The 19,072-nt window shown below is 52.7% G+C and overlaps 1 protein-coding gene across 1 annotated transcript in view; it reads right to left on the reverse strand.

Moving 5' to 3' along the window:
* Positions 1 to 19,072, reverse strand: part of PLEKHG4B (pleckstrin homology and RhoGEF domain containing G4B) — a gene marked incomplete at its 5' end in the record, with an annotated part of 72,962 nt that overhangs the window by 10,518 nt on the left and 43,372 nt on the right. Inside the window, 11 exon segments of the mRNA XM_070519710.1 lie at positions 1,324 to 1,554; positions 1,626 to 1,715; positions 2,869 to 3,118; positions 4,213 to 4,215; positions 5,178 to 6,038; positions 6,683 to 6,909; positions 11,750 to 11,888; positions 12,426 to 12,568; positions 13,219 to 13,314; positions 13,653 to 13,769; positions 15,718 to 15,804. Coding sequence (XP_070375811.1) covers positions 1,324 to 1,554; positions 1,626 to 1,715; positions 2,869 to 3,118; positions 4,213 to 4,215; positions 5,178 to 6,038; positions 6,683 to 6,909; positions 11,750 to 11,888; positions 12,426 to 12,568; positions 13,219 to 13,314; positions 13,653 to 13,769; positions 15,718 to 15,804 — 2,244 coding nt within the window.

Here is a 19,072-nt window from a genome sequence, read left to right on the forward strand (position 1 = left end):
TTTCCATGTTACAAGGCTTTCCACTTGAAAGCCCCTTTGCTCACTTTGAGGGTGCCCCCTTATTGATGTGGTGCTAGTCTCATTCATTGTCACATTATGAAGTCCACACCTGAGCTGCCCCTGGACCCAGAGGAACCCTCTGAGCTGTGGTCTGGGCCAATGCTACGGGAGGGTGTGGCCAACATGCCCTGGCCAGGCTCTGCTCCCTTTGTGGGATGTATCAAATGATAAACACCACTGGCAAGTCCTCCCACAACTTTCCGTCCCCTGCAGGGCCTGCCCCAGGTGACGCCTGAGGGCAGCTGGTCTGATCCCAGCCATCCCAAATCGCTTGGCTGAGCTCACCCAAGAGGGCTTGAGAGGGCCTGTGGGTCCTGGGGGTAAAGACGCCGGGGTGGCCTGAGCCCTCCATGGCTGTCCACGGCCACAGAAGTGACCAAGGAGACCTCTGTGCCCAACTCCAACTCTGGCCGTGGCCACAGCATCACAGACACGAGAGACTGCGGCCTGCCACGGGCCTGCCTTCTCCAGCTGATGTCGGGGCCCCACTTTCAAGCCCGTGTGAGTGAAAGTGCAGGGTGGAGTGATGGGGAGCCAACCACTGCAAAGCTGGCCCGCCTCACCTGTCGGCCCATTCCCACGGCAGCACCTGAGCCGAGCACCATGTACTGGCCAGTTCACCCTGCAGGGTGTCCAGGGTCACGCAGCGTGCACTCCGTGACAGGCAGGTCAGTGGGAGGATGATTCATGTGGGGCAGTGGCTTGTGATCCCCAGATCACAGGGACACTGAAGCCTGGGTGGTCAGAGGGGTCCCTGCTTGGTTTATTGCCTGTGAAACCCTGAGGGCTGCTCTTGGCAAGGCGCCTGCAGTTTCATCTTGTGCCGGGGAATTCCACAGCTGCCCCTTGGGACCATCAGAGACAAGGGTTCCTGCCTGAGAGGGAGATCTCCTCTTCCCACCTGTGCTGGTCCAGCCAGGCTGCCTGGGGGTAGGGGCATCATGGATGCTGGGCCTTGGCTCCCCCAGAGAGTGGAGACCAGCCACGCATGATGAGCTGACGTCGGCTGGTGAATTAGCAGCCCAGACCCAAAGCTCAAAGTTTCATGCATCCAGTTGTTTTAAAATAGCCCAATAAGCAGACGTTTAGCATTTAGAGACTGCTTTTCACACCCTAATCGCCTGGAAGCTGGACATCGAGCCCTCCCTCGGGAGCTCCCTTACCCTCCCCTCCGAGTGGGGACCCTTCTGAAGCCTGGTTGTGTCACTGACCCCAGGCCATGTCTTTTCCCTGGAATGGCTGTCAGGGCCTCGGAGCACTTACGTCACAGCCCCGGACAGCATCCACGGCCAGCAGGTCGTTGCCGTGGCGCAGCTGGAAGCGGACCATGTCCACGGCGGTGCGCAGCTCACCCAGCTCCTGCTCATGGGTGGGGCAGCGGCTGGCCTCCCGGGCCAGGTCCTGCAGCAGCAGCGCGTACTTGCCCAGCCGCTGCACAGGCTTCAGCAGGTAGGAAGCCAGGTCCATCCTGTCGCCCAGTGCCCACTGCTTGTCCTTCAAGGGTGGGCGGTAGGGTCAGCCAGGGTGGGGGTAGGCTAGCGCAGCTCACAGGGCGGGGCAGTGACCTTGAAGAAGCTATTGCCGTGGCTGCAGAGCAGGGCATCCGACCGGGGCTTGTTCTTGCTATAGAGTGCGTACATGCCGAACTGTTCTTCCTGTGGAGGGAGAGCGCCTGAGTCAGGGCTCCTGTCAGCCTGCACCGCTGCCTGGTCCTGCAGGCCAGTCCTCACTGCATCGGGAGAAGGGAGAAGGGAGACTCTCTCAGCTTCCCAAACATGGCGGGCGCTCCTGGGAGTCAGTGCCAGAGTTCTAGAACAGTCTTTAAAGCACCGAGTCTGGGGAGGAGAGAGGAGGGAACACTCACGGGGCACGGCTGGGAAGGAGTGTGCAGAGCATCAGAAATATTCCTTAACCACCAAGAACCAAAGTTGTCTAAATGCTTAAAATTCTCACTGTTAGTGTCAACATAAAACAATACAGAAGTTGCACTTTATGGCAAAAAGCACATTTTAAGAAATGGCCGAACAGACATCACTTGCAGGAGTTCTTTCACCCACGGGTGTTTTTGTTGTGGTAACGTACATTCAATAATGCTCATCTTAATAATGATGACAATTGATAATGGTTAACTTAATAATGTTTCATCTGCCCACAGCACAGACGCCACTCGGGTCCCCGGAGCCTGGAACAGTGCTTGGTAACTACTTGTTGAGAAAATTTTCTTTCAGAGCAAATTAAGATTTTTATTAAAGACCCCGGTTGGGGGATGTTGCATATTCACAGCTGGGAAGAGGCTCATCAAGGAGAGGGCTGCCCTCCTCAAGTCCGTCTACACACCCAGGTGCCTCTGTTGAAATCCGCAGGCTGGTCCTGGGTCCTGCGGAGGGGAGCTGGCAGGCCGCAGGCAGAGGACTGTGACCCGTGCCAGGCGGGCCTCCCAGGTGCAGGAAGCAGACTCATCCTGGGAGCTGCTTCTGGCCAATTAGCCTTGAGTTGAGGGAGTGGCATTGCTGAGAGAATTAAGTATAATGATGTGCGTGAAGCCCCTTAGTGCCACGTGGCTCTTGACAGGGTGTCGTCAGGTGACACTGAGCGTAAAATGTCCAGTGCCATTAGGCCTACATGTGTCTGTTTATGGACGGGTCCTAATGTCCTGTTTGGGATGCATTTCCTAAACCTGGACAGCAGCAACCTGAATCGCCTGAAATGTGGGCACTTGGACCATCCTCCCTGAGCCCACTGTGCTGATGTCACCCCCGCCCACCACACTGAGGTCTGCTGTGTGGACCTGTGCCCGGAGAGACTCACGTGTCTCAGGAAGCTGCGGCCCATGGCCCATGGGCAGTGCCGGCAGCACTCCAGCTCCCTGAGGAAGTGCTGGCAGTGGAAGTCACGGAGCTTCTCCAAGTTCCCGAAGATGACGCCGCGCTTCCCTGGCAGGTCCTGGGGCAGGTCCACTCTTTCCATCTCTGGAAAGTAGTTATCGATGACGTAGGCTAAGGACCTGACATACTCCCTTTCTGTGGAAATCATCTCGGCCATTATGTGCTGCAGGCGGCTGTGGAAGTCAGAGAGCAGGGAACCTCAGGCTGCCACGGGCCAAAGTCTCGCACCGGACCCATGGAACACTTCATTGGCGTGGTTCCTGCCTCACACAGAAGCAAGCAGACTGAAAACCCACAGGAGTAAACGTGCTTCTGTGTGGACAGGAGACACACAAGAAACAGACCCTTCCCAGCTAAGTTTCTTTCTCCAGCAAGGAGTAACTTCCATCACGCTCCACACCTCGAGTGCTCCTCCCACCGTGACCGGAGTCGCCCCTTTGACATACAGGAATCAGAAAAAAAACACAGCGGATGGGTGACATGACAAAGAAACTTGTTGCATGAAACAAGAAGAGTCTGCTGGTGAACTGGGCCTGCTCTACTGAGCATGACCTCTCTTCCCTATTTGGCAGTAGCCCACCTGCAACTTTCTTAAATTCCCCAATCCTGATGACACTAACGGGGGTCAGGAGATTCTTCTGCCATTATTTGTCCCTACCTGTTTTTTTAAAAATTGGAAAAAAAATTAAAAGCAACTAGTCACAGGAGCTACACCTGTGGCCAGAGCATGGAGGAACACATTGTCTGCCGCAGGCCTGGGAGCCTGTGCCTGCTCACGCCACATCAAGGTTTCACAAACACTGTCGCTTCGGAGGAGATGGCACCTTCTGGCTGGTCAGGAGCCAGGAGCCCTCGGTACAGTGTTGACTGGGGTGTCCCCCAGGGCCCCTGCACCCCAGGCCGTGGAGAACAACTCCACTCAACGCCCAGACACGAGTGTCCTAAATATCCCCAAATAAAATAAAAACTACAGTGGTCTGGGGATCTAGACCAAATTAGATGGAAATTGACTCACAAGGACATAACAGCTAGAAATTTCCAGGGAAATGACCACTGGCCAAGTGACAAGGACTCCCTGGACAACTGGCAGAAGGTCAAGGTCTTTGTGGAAGACGGGGTTAGTACAAGGCTCCCTCCCCAACCCTGGTGTCTAAGGAGGACTTGCTCCCTCTCCGGGTGTGCCGTGGGGTCTCTACTACCAGACCTTGGGTTGGTGGCTCCATGGCCTACCTGTCCCCAGCGGCAAAGACAGGACGGCTTCCCAAACCTGCTCCCTTTGGACCCAGGACATCTGCTCTGAGTGATCAGGGGTGGCTCTTGACAAGTGGACAGCCCCCACCCCTGCATTCTGCGGCCCCCAAAACCTTCAAAATGAGCTTATGGGGCTGAAAGTCGGTTCACAGACCCGCATTTCTCCCTGCTCCTTCCCACGGATTCCAGCCCATGGGGAAATACACCCAGCTGTTCATGTCATGTGAAAATGAAACCTCAGTTCTACCTAAAGTTCCACCTTTAAAAAGCTCCACTGTAACTGCCCGAGGTTTTGAAACTTAAAGGCTGTTTCAGAAGAGTATTTTGAAACCCTCTCTGTGTTTCCATCCACCAACCCAAGGAACAAAGAAAACTAGGAGGATGCGCCACCTCCAGCCCACACTGCTCACTGTAGAAGGGACCATAGCCCATGAGGCCAGCTGTGGAGGTGCCAGGTGAGTGACACCATCTGTCATCGGGGTGAGCACAGTTCTTGCCCACTTTCTATCCAGACAATTAATAAAAAGTATCTTTTTACAAACATCTTAAATATCTAACAAACTAAAACGGGCAATAAATGGGCACACACTTCTTACCTCAACACTTAAACTATTGTTTTAAGAAAAGCCATTTTTAAGGTAATTTCTTCATATTGTGGGCTTGATCTGCTTATTGTTACTTTCTGTAAATGGGCTCCAAATGACCAGCGTCGGTGGTTTAGCCATCAGAGCAGGTGGCCCAGGTCACCACACACCATGAAGAAAGAGGCAATTGTCAACGACTCCGCTATGAACACGGACATGGGATGTGACTAACATATCGTTTAAGATCAAACCCAAGTTCGTTTCAGCCAGGACAGGACAGGGTGGGCCTGGAGGGATGTCTGTGGACTTTCTGCTTTGTAGAAGCACATTTAACGGCTTTAGGTTTCTAGATCCCACTGACCTCTAGACCCAAAGGCTGGAAGGGCATCCACGTCACCTTCCTGCTTGCCAACTCCTGTCCTCCTCAGAGGACTGGATCCTGGACGGAGAGAACAGACTCTGGTTCCAAGTGAACAGGGGGCTCCCGCCAGGTGGCCTCGGCGGGGGCTTATCCAAGGCCATGGTGCTGGTCACCTCCAGGCCTTTGATGATGACCCCAGTGTGGCCAGGCCGGCGGGAGTCCTTAGGGCCACTGTCAGGCTGCAGAATCTCGAAGCTTTGTGTTTTCTTCGTGACTTTCTTCAGGGGATGCTTCCTAGGGTGGGCAGCGGGTGTCTGGATGGGCTCACAGGGGCAGGTGGATCTGCAGTCCGGGGCAGGCACACCTGGGCTCAGGTGCTTGTCCTCCTGCCCACACAGAGCAGCCTGTCCAGGGAAGCTGGGCAGCAGTGGGGCCTGCTCCCCAGCTTGGCCCTTGAAGTCAGCGAGGGGGATCCAGGGCAGCTCGTGGTGCCTTCTCTCGGCCCCCTGGGCAAGCTCGCACTTCAGGGGGCTCCAGCCCAGAGTTGGGGCATCGTGGCCCAGGGTGGCCTCAGGAAGGGCCTCCTGTGAGTAGAGCTGGATCTGCTGGCACCACAGCCCCAAGGGGAGCCACGGCCCCAGCACCTGCTGGCCACCCACGCCTGGCATGGCTGTACTGGCCCTGGGGACGCTCTCTACAGCCACCCCCACGGCCTCCTGGGGACAGCTCTTCAGACGCTCAGCTGCCAGCTCTGGGCCCAGGGGTTCCAGACGCTCGCTGTGCCACAGCATCCACCTGTGCACCTGCGCGGCAGAGGCAGTGCTAGTCAGGGCTGCAGAACTGTCAGGGCTGCAACGGCCTTGGCAGGCCCCACAAGGCCACATGGCCAGTAGGAGGCTCGAGTGAGCTCAGGTCATGCTCCTCTGCTGTTCAGGTTGCCCAAATCGAGGACCAGCATGAGCCAAGCGGCCAGAGTGAGGAAGACCCCTCTGCCTCCAGGGGCAGCTCCGGCCAGACTCACCCAAAGGGCAGATGAGACGAGTTTGTGTTTGAGCTGATGGGGTCTGCATCCCCCCACAGCCCGCCATGGCACCCCAGGGGCAGTATCCCAGGACGGTGGGATGTTAGGGCTGGAGAGATGGTAAAATCAGCCATTCCACATCTCTGCCCAGCGTGGGAGCCCGAGGGGCCGTGAGAGAGTCAGAGAATCCCTCCCCTGCCCTGGCCCTGGGAAGCCCTCGTGAGGGGCTGTGCTCCCAGGGCTCTGGCCTGGTGCTCTAACAGCCAGGCAGTTCGAGGGTGCTGGCAGTTTCGCAGGTGTGTACTGGGCTGCTATGACTGTTCTGGGCTCTTTGGAAGTACATGGACTTATAACTGAGGTGGTAAACACCCAGAAAAGTCCACGCGTCCATTAGGCCCATCTGTTTGGGACAATAAATAAACACCTCACATGTCTGCTGAGAGCCTGGGGTACATTCTGACGGGAGTGCTGGGGCTGTCCCAGGGCTCAGCCACACAGACCTGCATGGGGCCGCACTCACTGAATGTCCAAAGCAGAAAGGAGCATGTATGGGTCCCTGAGGGACGCCCCTGGGTCTCTTACCGACGCATAGAACTCCGACAGGCTGGCCCACCCGGCCAGCTCTCCCTCCCTCCGCTTGGCCCGGCCAGCTGCGGCACTCAGACGCCTTTTGAAGTCCTGGACCGTGTCCTCCGTGTCTTGTGGGTTGTTCTCTTCCGTCAGCTGTAGTCCTTTCTGACAACGTTGCTGCTGTAGCCCAAGGAACAAACGGTCAGTCCCAGCGGCCTCTGCTCCGCAGGGTCCGAGTGCGTGCTCTGTGTGTACCCACCGTCAGCCTCTCCCGGAAGGCCTGTGACTCCTGCTGCTGCTTCAAGTTCTCAAGAGAGAGCAGCACCAAAGGGCCTGGGAATTCCTCTCGCTCTTTCTCAAACCACAATTTGATCTATGTAGGAGAAGAAGGTTTTACTTTTAAATGTGTTAAGGAGTCTGGCTCTAAGATGTGGAGGACAAGGAGGCTCAGGTGCCACTTAGGGGCTGGTTCATCTGGTGCCTCATCCCAAGGCAAATGGTGCACACCTTGAATACATCGTGGGAGGCCTTTTCCAATCTGTGGATGGGAACGAATGTGCTCTGGCTAAGGAGGGATGACCAGAAATCTCTGTGGCTGAAGTTTATAACTACTTTCATTGTTTGGAAACTTGTTACTGTGCTAGACATACTCCAGAAACATTCCTCAGGCTGGTGGTGTTGGAAAACTTGGGGGCTGCCCGGGAGAGACAGAGGGGCTGATGGCACCCACACAGTGTGACAAGGTTCTCATTTCAGACACAAAGCCTGTGGCAATATTGCTGGATTCATAGTGAACATGACAGAGGAAAACCTTTCGTTCTCATCAAACAGCAATGCCAGGGTGCCTGGTTGTCAAGTTTCCAGGAAGAGGTGTGTCATTAAAAACAGAGCGAGGGGTCTGGATCTACGACCACAAGACTGGCATTGAGTGATTCCAGGTGCAAGGGCAGAGGAGAGAGACCAGAGTATACACCTCTGTGGACAGAGTCAGGGAGAAAAACAGCAAATCAACATTTTTACAAGAAAGCACTGTGGTCTCAGAACCACCAAGGTCAGGAGGAAGCAGCAGCTGACAGACGCCTCCAACCTCATAAGAAATACATTCTAGTTGGTCTGAAGATTTAAATGGAGAAATTCAAACCATAAAAGTCGTTCTGTAACCTTAAGGTGGAAAAGGCTGTTTAAATCAGGAGCAAAGTTAAAGGACAAATAAACTGGGGGAATTTCTGCAACACACTCAAGGGTTAGTAGGATAAGATGGTGAGACTGTCACAAACCGTTGAGAAACTGGCCATGTGCATGAACAAGCTATTTACTAGAGTATAAATAAAAAGAGCCAATAGGTGTAGAACGAACAAGTTTAACTGTGGCATGAAAACCCTTGTGCGCATGGGACCTTTACTTTCAAGGTCAGGGTGTTAGACACCAGAGGCAAGAGGAGGCGGGGTCTCAAAGGCTGGCCCAGCATCTGGTGGGGCCGCCTGTTTGCAAATGTGTAAAACCTCAGAGAGTGTGCTCCATCCGCAGCCTGGGCATTTGTCCAGAGTGAACAACTACAGTGTGGTGATGTGTAGGAGCAGACAGTGGGGCAGGGACAACGAGGGGCCAGCATGTGGGGCTGGCTCACAGCGCCCCCCAGACAAAGCCGACACAGGCAGCCGTGTGCAGCATGCCCTCACTTCTATAAAAACCTGTTTCTTTTCTAATTCTTCCACAGTGCGCGTGTATTTCTTAGGTAAAAAAACACAACACACTATACATATAGAATGATCCCATTTTTAGGTTAAAATGTATTTAGTTTTGGGTGAAGATGGCAGAGTAACACATATCTAATTTTGCTCCCCCCTGAAGTTCTTGTAAACTGTCCCAAGGTATCAGGAATGGGGACAGCAGGGAGGCTGAGAGGGAGGGGCAGCGGGAGGGCCTCTGGGAGTCCTGAGCAGATGGCGAAGCTGAGGACGGGTGAAGGAGACAGGGAGGCTGTGGAGAGGTGGGGGCCTGGGGGTGCTCTCTGGGGGTGGGCTGAGTTAGGCAGGGGCCAGCAGATGCTGAGTTTCTCCTCCAGGTGGATCAGAGGTGTCATCTCTGGAGGACCTGATAAGCCAGCCCCCTGACAGGGCACTCCCCTTGCCAGCCTCCACTCAGCCCCGTCCCCACTCTGACCTCAGGATCTCCAGGAAAGCCTCTGGCATGCAAAACAGAAGCCAGATGAAACCTGCAGAAACCCCCAGGAGGGGGCAGAGGCTGTGCAGACATCAATCAGTATCCCAGCCAGGAGAAGGCAGGCTGCCGTAAGGAAGGCACACTCCGAAAACACACAAAACTCCATGGAAATTAAAAATTCACAGCACAAGCAAAACATTCAAATGGGTTAGAAGATAAAGTCGAGAAAATAGACAGTGAAAGTAGAGTAAAAAGTCAACGACCGGGACAACAGAACAGGAGAGAAACTACTGAACCAGAGGGAAGTGTGGAATCCTAGGAAACAGGAGAGCTCATTGAAGAAGACCGAGAGACCCAGAGCAGAGCAACACGGGTCAGAGAGGAGCCTGCAGCCCTCCGCTCCCAGGGTGGGCAGCTGGGGAGACTAGAAGGTGTCCAAGCATCCAAGGGAAGCTGGGCACAGGCCACGGTCAAGGGCAGAGTGGACAGGCCTTCTGGACTACAGCATGTGAAGCTAAGGCCATGAGACTGTGCCTCCAAACTTCAGGATGGCAACTAACCACCGCGAAAGGCAAAGGTGGAAACAACACTGTCAGATATGCACGGTCTCAGAATCTCCATCCCACCATCCCTTTCTCTGGAACATTCTGAGGGTCATCTGCTCAAAACAAGGGAAAAATGAAGAAAGGGGAAGACTTGGGGTATGCGAAATAGGAGACCCCAGAAGACAGAGAGGAGACCCCACAGGATAGAGGAGACCTGACAGGATGCAGCGCACCCCAGAGGACAGACAAGAGACCCCACAGGATAGAGGAGGAGAAGACCCCACAGGACAGAGAGGAGGCCCCACAGGATAGAGGAGACCTGACAGGATGCAGCGCACCCCAGAGGACAGACAAGAGACCCCACAGGATAGAGGAGGAGAAGACCCCACAGGACAGAGAGGAGGCCCCACAGGATAGAGGAGACCTGACAGGATGCAGCGCACCCCAGAGGACAGAGAGGAGACCCCACAGGATAGAGGAGACCTGACAGGATGCAGCGCACCCCAGAGGACAGAGAGGAGACCCCACAGGATAGAGGAGACCTGACAGGATGCAGCGCACCCCAGAGGACAGACAGGAGACCCCACAGGATAGAGGAGACCTGACAGGATGCAGCGCACCCCAGAGGACAGAGAGGAGACCCCACAGGATAGAGGAGACCTGACAGGATGCAGCGCACCCCAGAGGACAGACAGGAGGCCCCACAGGATAGAGGAGACCTGACAGGATGCAGCGCACCCCAGAGGACAGACAGGAGGCCCCACAGGATAGAGGAGACCTGACAGGATGCAGCGCACCCCAGAGGACAGACAGGAGACCCCACAGGATAGAGGAGACCTGACAGGATGCAGCGCACCCCAGAGGACAGACAAGAGACCCCACAGGATAGAGGAGACCTGACAGGATGCAGCGCACCCCAGAGGACAGACAAGAGACCCCACAGGATAGAGGAGGAGAAGACCCCACAGGACAGAGAGGAGGCCCCACAAGATGGACGAGGAGAAGACCCCACAGGACATCCCACAGGACAGAGCTGCCCCCAGGCAGGCCAGCCCCCCCGGGTTGGGCTGTCCGAGCCGTGCCAGGGCAGCCACCACCAGGGACGGTGTGAGCTGGCTTGGGCTCTTGTGGGTACTTTCCCTGGAGGTGCTCGGGGCTCCGGCTCCCCTGCCCTGCAGCCTGGATCAGCCAGTCATCACCTCCCACCGACAGGTCCCCCACTGGCCCATGGCTGGGACCTGGGGTTGGTTGTGGGAGATGAGGGAGGGGAAAATGCAGAGCATCCAGACCCCACCCCACCTGCAGATGCCCTGGCAGTGGTGATCTTGCTGCCCTGACCACCATGAAGGTCACCTGACAACTCAAGGGATGCAGAGGACAGACGAGGACCCAGAGACATCCGCCAGCTCCTCTTCTCTTCCCCTTACACAGTGGGCTACTGTTTTCACATTGATTTACATGGAAACTGGTTTATCAAATGACAACAGTTTTACTAAAAGTATGTACAAGCTTTTGAAAAGAATTTGTACACATATATATATGGACTAAAGTCTGGATTCTTTTATATTGAGTATTAACACTTGGTTATTTCAGGTGGCAGAGATTCAAAATATTTTTCTCTTTTGGCTCTACTCGCTGGAGCACTGACCTGTCACCTCCCTCTTGGAGCACTGACCCATCACCTCCCTCCTGGAGCACTGACCTGTCACCTCCCTCTTGGAGCACTGACCCATCACCTCCCTCCTGGAGCACTGACCCATCACCTCCCTCCTGGAGCACCGACCTGCTCAACTCCCTCCTGGAGCACTGACCCGTCACCTCCCTCCTGCAGCAATGACCTGCTCACCTCCCTCCTGCAGCAATGACCTGCTCAGCTCCCTCCTGGAGCACTGACCCATCACCTCCCTCCTAGAGCACTGACCCATCACCTCCCTCTTGGAGCACTAACCTGCTCAGCTCCCTCCTGGAGCACTGACCTGCTCAGCTCCCTCCTGGAGCACTGACCCATCACCTCCCTCCTAGAGCACTGACCCGTCACCTCCCTCCTGGAGCACTAACCTGCTCAGCTCCCTCCTGGAGCACTGACCTGCTCAGCTCCCTCCTGGAGCAACGTACCTGCTCAGCTCCCTCCTGGAGCACTGACCTGCTCAGCTCCCTCCTGGAGCACTAACCTGCTCAGCTCCCTCCTGGAGCACTGACCTGCTCAGCTCCCTCCTGGAGCACTGACCTGTCACCTCCCTCCTGGAGCACTAACCTGCTCAGCTCCCTCCTGGAGCACTGACCCATCACCTCCCTCCTGGAGCACTGACCTGCTCAGCTCCCTCCTGGAGCATCCTCCATTCCCGTAGACTCTCCAGCTCCTGCAGACACTGGTTGGACGCAAGGACGAGCCTGTGGACCTCTTCGTCCACTTGGTGGTATAGCCTGGAGGCGGCCTCGATGGTGTCTCTGGAAAGAGAAGGCAGCAGTCAGGGGTGGCGTCCTGATCACCAGCTTGTTCACAGACGGTCTCCTGAGCAATGCGTGTTGGTGACGACCTGGTTAAAAGCACAACTGCACCCTTTGTACAACCTCACGTCTGATAGAATGGAAGCCCGAGGAGGCCCACAGCCAGAGCAGGAGCATGAAGACACCCGCAGCAAGTGGCGCAGGGCCTTGGAGGGGCAGGGAAGTGCGAGTGGGTGGATGTTGCGCCCCAGGACAGAATAGACGAGGAAGGCTTTGGGCAGGACCTTGACTGCTGGCTCCTGCTGTGACAGGTCATGTCTTCCACTCAGCTCTCCAAGGAATCTGCTAGTTCTTCCTCTGAGTAAACAAATGCAGATGAGCTCTGGTCCAGTGGAAGCAGCCGTCAGAAGGAACGGAGGTTTGGGGTCCTTGGAGACCCTGCATGTGACAGAGAGGGGCCTCCCCTGATGGGGCAGAGCACTGTGTGTCACCTCTGGGATGGGCTGTGGCCCAGTGCTGTCCCAGCGCAACACTTACCGACAGTCTTCACTGGCGCCAGGCTCCTCCCTCCTCAGCCGCGCCAGCACCGTGCCACCTTCCAGCCGGAGAGCAACCAGCAGGGCGTCTTCCAGGACACTCTTCATCGTTGCCTTGTGCTTGCTGATCGACTCCATGACCTCCTGCATGTGTGGGAGGAATGTGTATAGAACCCCCTCCTCCAGGGCAGGTCCTCCCAAGTCTAACACTAGGTGGGAATGTTAGGTGTGACCCGCATTCCTGCTTTCATCAATTAAGCTAAATGCGTGGCAGGATGGCTGCATCCCCACTTGACACCCGGTCCTCGCAGAAAGGTAGCAGAGTTCCAGGTGCCCTCATGCAAGGGAAGGGAAGTCTGAGGTTGAGACCCATAGGCAGGGAAAAAAGAGGGAAGCTTAAAATTCAGCAGCAGGAGAACTGGTTTCACACAGGGACCGCGGATCCTGCCTACACACCCCAGGCACCCAGGAGGCGCGTCCAGGCCCTGGGTCTCCAGGCTGGAGGTCCCTCTGGCCAGTCCATTTCTGTGTCCTCTGAATTACTGTTCTGCGTTGTTGGCATATCAGCAAGTGCTTCTCTTCTGGGCAGGGTGGGATTCTTTTGGTCATGAGGGGAAGCAAGTGGTCTTTTGAAAGTCTTCTGTTAATCAAAAAGGATTTGTAAACCCAAAGGGGTTTGAAAATCTCTGCTACAGATTATGGTGAAACCAAACATTTATTTTCAAGTTTTGGCCAAACCTCTACATTCCCACCTATCTGTCAAATAAAATAACGGGGAAAACATGGGAAGCTACCTGTGCTGTGCTGGGGGTCCTGCGGGTGTTTAGGGAGCAGACTGAACTTTGTAGGAAAACAATGGCTTCCTCGCAGTTCGTGGTGAAGGGCTCCAGCTTTTGTCGTGGTTTGTGAGGGAGGAGACAATAAAGACATGTTCTGTCAGAGGCTGAGTAAGCAGCTGTGAGTTCCCGTGGCGAGACCACCTCAGGTTGTAAAGCCTTTCGTGGTGTCGCTCAGTGACTGCTGGGTGTCCACAGGAGCACCTGGAGCAGTGCCTTCCCCTCTCAGCGCTGGGTTCCAGCAGCACCCTCAGGCTGCCACAGTGTGCTGTCCAGAAACAGACTGTGGATGGCACTAGGACAGGCATGAGGTGGGTGGCAATGTCCTTCTCAGATTTGAGTGAAACCTCCCAAAGAGGAGAAGCCCCCACAGCACCTCGAGCTGCCCTTACCCTGTGGAAGCAGATCCAGTCACTGTGGTTGTAGGGAAAAGAGCCTCCAAGGTCTATGGCCAGCTGGGCGCTGTCAACGAGCTTGTGCAGGGCCTTCAGGGAGCCGACCAACTCACACTGCCAAGGAGAGGCGTTCATGGTTACGGCCACAGACGCGTCCCTCAGGGGAAACCACTGTGACGGCTCATTGCTGGGGTAACTGCTACTGTGGGGTGGGGGGATCGTGAGGCAGCTTAGGATTCTGCTGTCCTGCCTTGCTGGTGGTGCTAATGGACCGACTGTGGTTGGAGACAGGAATGACAGTGAGAAGAAGTGAAAGGAGAGAGAGCAAAGAGAAAGGTAGGGAAGGCCCAACGAGGGAAAGACAAAAAGTGGAAAAACTGGCAAAGAAGAAAGGGCAAGATGACCAGGGGAGAAGAAAAGAGCAGGAAGAGGAAGAGGAGGGAGAATGAGCCAGGACACACTGCTCCGGGGGAGGCAGTGGGCCGCTGTCAGGACAGAGCAGAAGGATGCCATCTGAGAGCTCTGGGGAGTGAACCACGCCCAGCTTACTGTGGATGGAACGCAGACCCTGGATGAAGGGACCAGAGAGGGGGAGCTGCCGTTTACGTGACTTTGGCCTGAAGGCAGGCTGCCCAAATGGGAGACTGGAGGGGCTGCAGCTCTGACAGAAAACAGGCCTCTTTCTGACCTGAAGAATCAGAGGATGGAGGCAGGGTGGAAAGTGAGGATCAATCCCCACAAGGGAGAAGGCTGTGGAAAGGAGTTCCAGTCATGTGTAAGCTCTGCCCAGGACTCTAGCTGACCCTAAACCATGCATGCACGGGGAAGACTCCACAGCTGAAGGCAAAAAGGACTGAGCCAAACCTACACAGTGTATAGTTTTCACTTTGAGTCTAACCAAGCTAAAAGCATGTTAGAACAGTACTTTGTGGAGGCTTGTAACAGAATCCAGTCTCTACAACAGAACATTTGCAGTGTCCAGGATACAACCCCAAATTGCTTGACACATAAAGAATCAGGAAAATGTGACTCATTTTCAAGGGAAAAGACAATCAACAGAGGTCAACCCAGAGAAGACCCAGATGTTGTAATTATTAGACAAAGACTTTAAAGCAGCTATTGTAACTATGCTCAGTGACGTAAAGGAAAAATGCCTGCAATTAATGAGAGGATAGGAATTCTCAGAAGAGATAATAGAAAATACATTTTAAAACTCACTGGAAATTTTACAGTTGAATAATACAATACCTGAACTAGAAAGTTCACTGGATGCGCTGAATAGCTGAATGGAGATGACAGAGTATGGAGTCAGTGATCTTGAAAACAGATCAACAGAAACAATCTGATGTGAAGAGAGAGAAAAAATAATAGATATATTGATAGATTCTCAAAAACCTATGGGACAATGTCAGTAGGTGTAATTGAAGTCCTAGAAAGGAGAGAATGAGACAGAAAAAACATTTTGAGAAATAATGACTGAAAACTTCCTAGATATAAATTTAAAAGTCCAAGAAGTTCAGCCAAACCTAACAGGATAAATATAGTGACATTATAGTCAGTTTGCTAAAAAGAACGAAAATCTTGGAAGTAGTTAGAGGAAAATGACGTGTTTCCTATAATGAACACTTATTTGAATTTCTATGAACTTTTTTTCAGGAACCATGGAGGCCAGAAGACAACAGAACATCTTTAAAGAGCTGGAAAAGCAAACAAACAAGAAAATTGCTGTAAAGTCAGAATTCTATATCTAATGAAAATATCCTTCAAGAATGAAGGCAAAGTAAAGATGCTTTCAGATAAAAGAGAAAGAGGCAGGAAGAAAGAGAAGGAAAGAAAACAAATGTGGTGGAGAAGAGAGATCAGATTTTAAAACGTTTTCTGCCGCTGTGCTCTGTAGGCTCCTGCAAGAACTGAGGGACGGGACACAGGGTTCCAGGCCCTAGACAGATGCAACCAGAACTTACACAAATTCTTTCCTACATTTCATCTCCTCTAGGTGCCTTAGTATTTAATTTTGTGCATCATTCAGTCACATCTAATGCCAAGGGTCTGAAACCACTACCTGGACTGTTGCATCCTTGTCAGGCCTAAATGCTGATTCTTTCTCCACCAACAGCAAAACACTATGAATCATGGGAGGAGATGTGTTCTGAAAAAAGTAAGAAAGAAATATGGATTAGCTTTCTAATTTTTAACTTCATTGAGTTAATAGAATTGTCCAATTTTGACTGAGGCTACTTCTACTTTGATATTTTCCCAAAGTACCTAGAATGGATAAAATGCAGTTGCCTTTGCTCTGAATGTAAATTATTTGCCCTTATGAATTTTAAATGTAATCAGGTTTATTGGTTATAATTTACACACAATAGAATTCACCCTTTTTAGTGTATGGTTCCCTAAGTTTCGACATAACTTATAGTCATGTAACTATCACCACAACCAAGACATAGAAGAGCTTAGCATCCTCCAAATTCCCTCATCCCCTTTGTAGTCAGGGCCCCCAGGCCCTGGCAACCACTGATCTGCGTTCTGTCTCAATAAATTTGCCTTTTCCAGATATCATATAAATGGACTCAGCACTGGCTTCTTTCACTCCGTGTGGTTCATCTGAAGGTTGCTGTGACTATCTGTAGTTCCTTCCTTTTCATTGCTGGGTAGTATTCCACTGTGTGCAGGTGCCACGGTCTGTTCACCTGTTCACCAGTTGAAGGACATTTGGGTTGTTTCCACTTTTTGGCAATCATAAATGAAGCCACTACAAACACTGTGTGAACATAAGTTTTCATTTCTTCTAGGTAAATATCTAGCAGTGGGATTGCTGGGTCCTATGACAAACGTATGTTTAACTTCTGAAGAAACAGCCAAACAGTTTTCCAGAGTGGCTATGCCATTTTGCATCTGCACTAGCAATACCAAGCACTTGTTATTGTCAAGTTTTGTCGTTCGGTGAGCGTTATCTCATTTTGGTTTTAAGTTGCATCTCTCCTTTGACTAATGACGTTAAATATATCTTTATGTGCTTATTTGTCATTCATATATTTTGTTTGGTGAAGTGTGTTCAAATCTTTTGCCCATATTTTATTGGGTTGTTTGCTTTCTTGAGTTTTGAGACTTTATATATTCTGGATATGAGTCCTTCATCAGACACGTGTTTTACAAACATTTTCTCATAGTCCATGGCTTGTATTTTCATTTTAGTAACAGTATCTTTCAAAGAGAACTTTTTTATTTTGATGAAGTCCTATACATCATTTTTTCTTTTATGGATTATGCTCTTGGTGCCATAGTTAAATCTTTGCCTAAACCAAAGTCATGCAGATTTTCTACGTCTTCTTCTGGTGGCTTTGTGGTTTTAGGCTTTATACGTAGGTCTATGAGCCACTTTTAGTTAATTTTTGTATATAGTATGAGGTATGTGTGGAGGATTTCTTTTTTTTCTTTTGCATATAGATGTCCAATAGTTCCAACCCTAGTGGTTGGAAAAATCTTATTTTTGACGTGTTAATGACTTTAATCAAATCTCCTTGGCTCCTGTTTGCTAGACTATACTGAGGCCAGATCATTCAGCAATTAAAATGCTTTTATTTACATAGTGCTTTTTCATTCATATTCCCTAAAGCTTTACTTTTTAACAGTTTCTTGTAGTGATAAACAGATTTTAGAATTTTTCTAATTCTCTATTTTGAAATGCACTTACTGGATGGGCCTCAGAACTGATGACCTCTTAATTGTATTAAATTCATCTTATATACTTATATTTTTGTTAAGTGGCTTCTTGTGGATGACATTCTATAAATATTTATTGAACAAATAAGCCACAGAAAAAAACCATCTTGCTTTCCCATTTTAGAGATGTATTCTCTTTCTCTCACTCATTTTAGCCGAAATTTTGAGCTATCATGCATTAAAACAACAAACAGGTTTGTAAAGTGTTTTATATTTCTCATATATTCCTATTTGAGTGAATTTTTACTGCTAGGATTTGTTACTATTGCAAAGAAAATTAATATTCTCAGATAGGTGAGAGAAGAGAATACTCAGAGCAATTACCCACATTAGTATATAATAGTTACGTGTCGTGGGTAGGGCAGGGATGAGCAAATTCTTAGGATTTTCTTCAACCAAGGGAAAATATCACTATTTCCTTTTCAAAATGGAAAGCTCTTCATGGCATCTGAACTTCAATAATTTAATAAATTTGAAGTATAAGTAGTTATGAAAAAGGCTTGTGTTTTTTTGCCCTCTCTGAAAAAAACAACTACTTTTGTATATTCTCAGAACTGAAACTGAAAACGGGAACATGAGCCTCGAACTCCAGCTGGTTTTCGCTCCGCATCCTCGGATCGCAAGTCCCGCCGCAGGCGGAGCGGAGCCGGTTCCCCCCTGAACGCGCCGCGAGCTTCCCCCGAAGACCCACTTGAGAGCAGAAGACAGGCGTCGCGCCGCCCCTCCCGGCTGCGGGGCTGTGGGTGGAGGGGCCGCCGGACTCGGTCTCCCCGCGGTTGCAAGCGCACGATTTAGGGGCGTCCGAACCGGGAAGCGCTGCAGCCGGTCGCGGCGGGGCCCGCGGTCTGGGCGGTTCTGTCCGTCCCGCGCCGAGCTCGGGACGGCGGGCGGCCTGGGCTGCGGCGGGAAGTGTGGACCCTGACGGAGGGCCCACCCTCTCCGTCTGAGGCCGGACCCGAGCGGCGTCGGGAAGCGCCGAGGAGCCCAAGCGCAGCGAGGGACGGCGGGACCCCGGTCCCCGCGCCAGCCCGCCCTCCGCGGTGCACGCGGCTCTGCCTCCCGGCGCCCGCCCGAGTTCCGCCGCGTTCCCACCATCGAGGCTGCACCCCCCTCGAAGCTGCACCCCCCCCTCAGAGCTGCACCCCCCCGGAAGCTGGACTCCCCTTCGAAGCTGCACCCCCGCCCTGAAGCTGCAACCCCCCTCGAAGCTGCACCCTCTCTGGAAGCTGCACCCCGCCTGGAAGCTGCACTCCCCCTCAGAGCTGCACCCCCTTCGAAGCTGCACTCCCCCTCAGAGCTGCAGCCCCCTCGAAGCTGCACCCCGCTTCGAAGCTGCACCCCCGCCCTGAAGCTTCAACACCCCTCGAAGCTGCACCCTCTCTGGAAGCTGCACCTCCTAGTGCCGCCACCGACGACAGCCTCCCCTGAGCCCCTTGCCGCCGTCACAGGGGTCCCGTGCATCTCCAGGGCCCTGCTGGCCGGGCCGGTGTCATGCTGGGTCCTGAGGCGAGTCGCTGGATTTCCAGGCTTCCAGCGAAAACACATGTCAAATGCTGCTCATCACAGCCCTCTCCGGGGCAGCTAATGAACACGTTTGCTGACTGATTGAGGGCTAATGAGCAGGTCGGTAAGGGCGCAGGGGGCCTGGGGAGCGAGGGTGAGGACCGGCAAGGCTCCCCCTCGGCCCCCAG

This window comes from Equus asinus, chromosome 10 (genome assembly GCF_041296235.1).
Source record: "Equus asinus isolate D_3611 breed Donkey chromosome 10, EquAss-T2T_v2, whole genome shotgun sequence".
Classification (NCBI taxonomy): domain Eukaryota; kingdom Metazoa; phylum Chordata; class Mammalia; order Perissodactyla; family Equidae; genus Equus; species Equus asinus.